This window comes from Myotis davidii, unplaced genomic scaffold, assembly GCF_000327345.1.
Source record: "Myotis davidii unplaced genomic scaffold, ASM32734v1 scaffold81, whole genome shotgun sequence".
In the NCBI taxonomy this organism is placed as follows: Eukaryota; Metazoa; Chordata; class Mammalia; order Chiroptera; family Vespertilionidae; genus Myotis; species Myotis davidii.
Window position 1 is genome coordinate 1,600,484 of NW_006291554.1, and position 6,749 is coordinate 1,607,232.

General features: G+C 42.9%; 1 protein-coding gene across 3 annotated transcripts in view; it reads left to right on the forward strand.

Annotated features, from left to right (window-relative positions):
* The window catches only part of KIF15 (kinesin family member 15), a 66,730-nt gene extending 62,339 nt beyond the window's left edge, over nucleotides 1-4,391 (forward strand). For all 3 annotated transcript variants that reach the window (XM_006765087.2, XM_015564849.1, XM_006765085.2), the window contains 3 exons: nucleotides 3,104-3,269; nucleotides 3,514-3,645; nucleotides 3,937-4,391. In XM_006765087.2, coding sequence (XP_006765150.1) covers nucleotides 3,104-3,269; nucleotides 3,514-3,645; nucleotides 3,937-3,996 — 358 coding nt within the window. In that variant the 3' untranslated portion in view covers nucleotides 3,997-4,391. The remainder of the gene's footprint in view (nucleotides 1-3,103; nucleotides 3,270-3,513; nucleotides 3,646-3,936) is intronic.
* The last annotated feature ends 2,358 nt before the right edge of the window (nucleotides 4,392-6,749 follow it).

Here is a 6,749-nt window from a genome sequence, read left to right on the forward strand (position 1 = left end):
AAAATGAAATGAAGTGAAAAAATAATTTATTGCCTGGTCAGTGTGGCTCAGTTGGTTGGGCATTGTCCCATGCACCGAAAGGTTGCTGGTTTGATTCCCAGTAAGGGCACATGCCTGGGTTGCAGGCTCGATCCCCACGTAGGGAGCGTGCAGGAGGCAGCCAATCAATATTTTGCTCTCACATCGATGTTTCTCCCCCTCCTCCCTTCCTGCCGAAGCCGGTTTGGCTCAGTGGATGGAGCGTCGGCCTGTGGACTGAGGGTTCCCGGGTTCGATTCCGGTCGGGGGCATGTTCCTGGGTTGCGGGCATGTTGCAAAAATTGTTGCAAAAAATAGAGGTTCCAACATACAGGCATACCTCAGGAATATTGCAGGTTGGTTCCAGACAATCGTAATAAAGTGAGTTATAGTCTTTTTGCTGGTGGAGAGTCTTGCCTTCAATTTGTAAAAGTCGCAGCATCTGTGAAGTGCAGTAAAGCAGAGATATGCCTGTACTAAAAATAGTCACCTTTAGAAATAAGACTGTTGTGGTGTTCTTCTAACAGTATTCAACTTATTTGCTACTTTCCATCATTTAAAAATATATAAACAAATCCCTAAATCTAAAATTTTACCTTATTCCTTTTTTGATTTTAGTTTCTATTCCAGTGGTTCTCAACCTTCTTAATGCCGCGACCCTTTAATACAGTTCCTCATGTTGTGGTGACCCCCAACCACAAAATTATTTTCGTTGCTACTTCATATCTGTAATTTTGCTACTGTTATGAATCGTCATGTAAATATCTGATATGCAGGATGTGTTTTCATTGTTACAAATTAAACATAATTAAAGCATAGTGATTAATCACAAAAACAATATGTAATTATATGTGTGTTTTCCGATGGTCTTAGGCGACCCCTGTGAAAGGGTCATTCGACCCCCAAAGGGGTTGCGACCCACAGGTTGAGAACCGCTGTTCTATACCCATGCTGATTTACTATATTGTTTGGAAATTGTTTTGCTGATTACTCTATCATTTCAGTTAGCAATGAAAATGTATGCAAACTGAAAATAATTTGTAGAAGTTTCTTGTACTCTTATGTCTCTAAGAGTTATATTTCTTCTGGGTTGAATTTTCATTACTATTAACACAGTATCCTAAATTTATTGTAAGATTTTTTAAATAATCACTATACCTAGTAAAATGTTAGTGGAAATGCATCTCTTAATGCACTTTATCTTAATGCTTTTTCTTTGATTAGCTCATTCTGTTTTTTAATTCTGGAATGAGACAATATTTAGTATCAATTCTATTCCATTTTCTGTTTTTATTGATATAAATGCTGAGGAATCTTAATCACATAGTAAGTAATGGCAATGGAAGTTTTGTTCGAGTACTCACATTCAGTCATTTGAGCTCCATCCAAGTTAATATGCCGAAAATTCTTTTCAATGATCGGATGACAAAGACCAGCCACCTGTGAAAGATTTGTTACCCGGTCATTGAGTCGTTTGCTTCATAGAATCAGAGAGGACAGATGTAGAGCAGCTTGTTCAACAGTCTCATCACATGGGAGCCGTCCAGGGACCTCTTCCAGCCAGGTGGTTGTAGGGCCAGGACAGGAGTCTGCATCCCGTGCAGGATCTATGAGAATCCAGCTGTATGGCTGTAAATCTGCAGCTATTTTAGAAGGAATGTCCATTTGAGACCTAGCAAAAAAAAAAAAAAAAATACAAGCTAAGTATGCCTGTAATCTATTTCATAATTTAGTAACCAAGAGTCTTAGAGATACGTTATCCCTGGATCATACAGGAGCCCACATTGTGGGCAAGCAAAGCACACTCCACAAATCAGCCCCAGCCTCCTGCAGCGATTTTACACATTGTGTTATCCATGGGTGTATGTGAGCCCCAAGGTCAGTGTGCGTCTCCTGGGCCAGGTGTAGCACTTCTGGCCGCGAGGTAGGTAGAGCCATACTCAGCTCAGCCCAGGTCTTACCTGGTAACCTTAGAAACGGCAAGCTCTCCCTCTTCCTTTCCCCCAGATAAAATGAGTGTCTATAGCTAGACAGAGCAGGGGATTGGCTGTTGGCTAGGCAACTGCAGTGTCTGCCATGCCTCAAGCCTCTTCATCAAACAAAAGCAAAACACGCCAGATAAATGTAGCACAGCCCCAGGGGAGCGGAGGACACCATGCCTTCTCCCCACACGGTCCTTCTGAGCACATGGACTGTGGTCTGGAAACCCTGCCCTAGAAATCAATTGCCTGTAAGTGGTATGTTAAATGCCCTGTATTACATCATTTACTTAACCAGAATTCTGTTCCATGTGCATTGTGAGATAAAAAGCATTTGTTTCTTTGGGGAAGCTGATAGGATTCAGACGATTTTATAAAATTGGTGAAATTCTATGTAATTCTACAGTAGCCTTTTTCCTTATATCTCTTTTTTTTAATATTTTATTGATTTTTTACAGAGAGGAAGTGAGAGATATAGAAAGTCAGAAACATCGATGAGAGAGAAGCATCGATCGGCTGCCTCCTGCACATCTCCCACTGGGGATGTGCCCGCAACCCAAGCACATGCCCTTGACCGGAATCGAACCCGGGACCCCTCAGTCCGCAAGCCGACGCTCCATCCACTGAGCCAAACCGGTCTCGGCCTTATATCTCTTTTCAATTGGTAGTTATATAAAGTATGTAAATTCTAAATAGCACATCCTTAAAGAAATAATTGTGTCCCTTTGTCTGAAAACCAGTGTTTGAAACCAGAAACTATTACACTTAAGGGTGGGGCACTGAGTAAACCCTGCTGCTGTAATAATACCTCAGTTATGTTTGCTCCAAGTGGGCTGAATCTGAGCGTTTCCATTCTAAATTTTCATTATTTAAAAAATGGTTTGAGGATTTTTCCAAAATTAAAGTCTTGGTTAAAACAACAACAAAAACGTACCTGCAGATCTTCCTGTGCTCTCGGGGGAGAGGCGGGCAGCGATTAGCATTACTTTCAAATGAGCACCCTGGGCTGGGGGGAGTGGGGCTCAGGGGCACATCTCCACATGTCTTCCAGTACTGTTGTAATTATGTTTCTTTGGAATATCAAAAAGGGCTATTTATTGTTACAGTCTAGAAGAAGTTCAGAACACCCTGCAGAGCAAAGAGACAGACTACCTCAGAATGACTGAGGAAGTGGAACGAACCAGAACGTTGGAGTCTAAAGCGTTCCAAGAAAAGGAACAACTGAGGTCAAAGCTGGAAGAATTCTATGAAGAAAGGGAGAGAACACTCCAGGTGCGTGTGTGTGTGTGTGTGTGTGTGTGTGTGTTTTCCTGTGCTTGGGCCGCGTGAATCACTAGGACCAACCAGAGTAAGACTCTTGTCTGACAGGGTGTCATGTGGGTGAGACCTGCTGTAGCACACGCAGCTGTCCAGCTGTCCGTGTGTCTGTCTCCCTGCGCTCTCAGAGGCATGGAGTAATGTTACTTTTTAAGACATGAACAGCAGCTCATTGTCTCCCTGGGTTGACTACCTGCAGGAGATGGAGATGTTAAGGAAGCAGGTGGAGTGTCTCGCTGAGGAAAATGGCAAGTTGTTAGGACACCAGAACCCAAACCAGAAGATCCACTACGTGGTGCGGCTGAAGAGGGAGAACGTCCGGCTCGCTGAGGTAACTGCTGTTTAAATGGTTGCTTAATTAAAATTGAATTTAATGATCAAATCGCTTATCTGCCTTCTTTAGGGAACTTCATGAATTCAAAACAATACAGTCATTGCTATTCTAAGGATAATTCAGTCAGTTTTCATACACATCACATTTCTGTTTAATGTTGAGAAGTTTACAAATTTAAAAATTATAGTTTTAATTTGAAATATAAATTTAATGAACGCCAAGAATAATTCTTGTAAGAATCAGAGCCTTAATTTTTTTCTTTTCCTTTTTTAAAAAATTACTTACCAGGAGACAGAAAAGTTGCGTGCTGAAAATGTATTTTTAAAAGAAATGAAAAAGAGTTTCTGATGAACTTCTGCACCCGTACACGTCCGGTGGCAGTCGGCCACCTGCTGTGTGGAGGGCAGCACCACTGCAGGGCTCAAACCAACTGTGAACTCCGGGGAAACCCTTTGCCTCTTAAAATAAAAGTCTATCGCTGATGTTTACAGTGGACACTGGTCAGGCTACGTGTCCCTGAGCTACTACCCTGATCTCCCTGAGTCTTGCGTCAGAAGCTCCCACAATAGTCAGTGCCCCCAAAACTTGCAGTGGGGGTCATGGCTGATGGTGTAGCGTGTGTACAAAGCAAACTTGTTAATATAGATTATTTTTATATTCTTGAATTCTCATGCACATTTTTATGACTGCAAACATGGCCATTTTTCAAAATGTAATAAATCTTTTTCAAATAAACAGTCCAATAAAGAAGCTCATGTGGTTCATTCTCTTGGTCATGCAACATATACCTAACGAGCACCTACTATATGCCAGGCACTGGTCACTTGTGAACAAGGCAGACAAAACCCCCTGCCCTCTCGGGACTTCTGTGTATCAGCACTTCGGGCCTTTTGATAGCAAATAATATTCCATTGTGTGGACGTGCCACACTTTATTCGTTCACCATCTGATGGACATCTGAACTGTTTGCAGTTTGGGACTATCATGCATAATGCTGCTCTAAATCCAAGTACACGTCTTGGTGTGGATCTACGTTTCTTACCTCTTGAGTAGAAACCTAGGAGTAAGATTGCTAGGTCACGTGGTAAGCGTGTGTTTAACTTGGTAAGACATTGCCTGCTTCCCAAATGCACTGTTTGGCTGCCCCATTTTCTGTTCCCACCAGCAGTGTGCTGCAGTTTCTCCACATCTACACCAACACTTGTCATTCAGGGTTTACACTATAACCATCCTGATGGGCGTGTACTGGTATACACTTCCAGTTTCCTAATGACTAATGATATTGAACACTTTACATATTATGGAAATATGACTCGGCAATAAAAAAGACACATGGATAAACCTTAAAAAAATGCTAAGTGAAAAGCCAGACTTAAAAGACCACAGTCTGTATGATTCCATATGTGAAATATCCAGAAAAGGCAACATTTTAGTGGTAGAAAGCAAATGATTAGTTGCCTGGGGGTGGGAATGACCAAAGGGGCACAAGGGAACTTTTTGATGTGGTGGAAATGCTTTAAAACCGGTTTGTGGTGATGGTTACACAACTTTATAAATCTTCGAAAAATTAAACTCCATTCAAGATGGGTTAATTTAATGGTTTGTTATTCATACTTCAGTATAGCTAAAGAAAAACAAAACTAATTCATAGTTGAACTATCAAGGAATAGTAGTAAATCTTTAGAGCCAGCGAGAGACAAGAAAGGAGCTCAGTGGAAGGTGGGAAGTAGACCTGTGACTGCCTTGCGGGTGGGAGAAGGTGGAGGATTGAAACTGATAATGAGGAGGATTGGGTCTTGTCACCTGTGGGTTTCCTAAGGCGGCTGCAACACATTATCACAAAAAATGGGTGGCTTCAAATAACAGAAATTTATTCTCCCACCGTTAGGGAGGCTAGAAGCCCAAAATCAAGGTGTTGCTAAAGCCTCAGGGTACCAGGGAGTGTGTTCTCTGCCTCTCAGTGTGTGGTGCTGCCAGCAGTCCTTGGTGTTCTTGGCTTGTATATTGCATCACTCCAATCTCAGCCACCGTGGTCACATGGCATTCTCTCCTATGTCTCTGGTTCTTCTAACAAGAACATTATTTAGATTAGGGCCCACCCTAACGACCACATCTTGGTTTTGATTACATCTGTAGTGACCAGTTTCCAAATAAGGTCACATTCACAGGTGCTAAGGGGTCAAGACTTCAACATACCTTTTGGGAGAACACAATTCAGCCCATAACATCACTCATAGCAAGGAGAGAGAGGTAAAGTCTTAGGCTAGCTCAGGACAGGGAGTTAGAACTGAGATTTCTGCAAAACCCAGTGAGTGCTGGGATTCTAGTCATCCTGGCAAACATCATGGATTGACTGCCTCTTGCACATCCCCTACTGGAGACTGAACTCAAAACCCAGGTATCGAACCCGTGACCTCCTGGTTCATACATTGGTCGACGCTCAACCACAGCCACACCGGCTTGGCTGAATCATGTTTTTTAAAAATCCCATACTTATATGTAAACTTTTAAGACGTGCGCTATACATAAAACTAAATATGCATAGAGAAAAGGTACTCTGTAACATGATAGTCCTTCATACATTTCAACACTTTATTTTCAAAGAAATGCGACTTCTTAAACGAAAATGTTTTAAATATCTTTCAGTGCACAGGAAATTAAAAGGAATGTTAATCCTGATTATCTTGATTATCTGAGTGGAGTGATTGTGAATGACATCTTTTCTAAGTTTCCTGCACTGAGCAGTGTATATCCATCTGGGCCTTCCCCCAAACCCTCACCTGAGCTGCCTTCTTGCTGAATCTGGAGGTCTCTAGCGCCCTCTGCGGAAGCATCTCTCCATTTTGCGTTGATCAATTTGGAGAGTGCGGGTGAATCTGACTGTGATTCAGTGGGGGTGGGGCCAGGCCTGGGATTCGACATTTTTCATAAATGCCCATGGGAAGCCGACGCCGCACACACCAAGCGGCAGGGCTAGCTGCGAATTCTACCACCCCAGGACCACCGGGTGGGCCTCAGACACCGGTCGGACGCGCGCGGATAAACCTAAACCTACCGCTGGAGGGCGCCCTCCGCCCGAGGGGACCGCTGGGGCTCGGGCC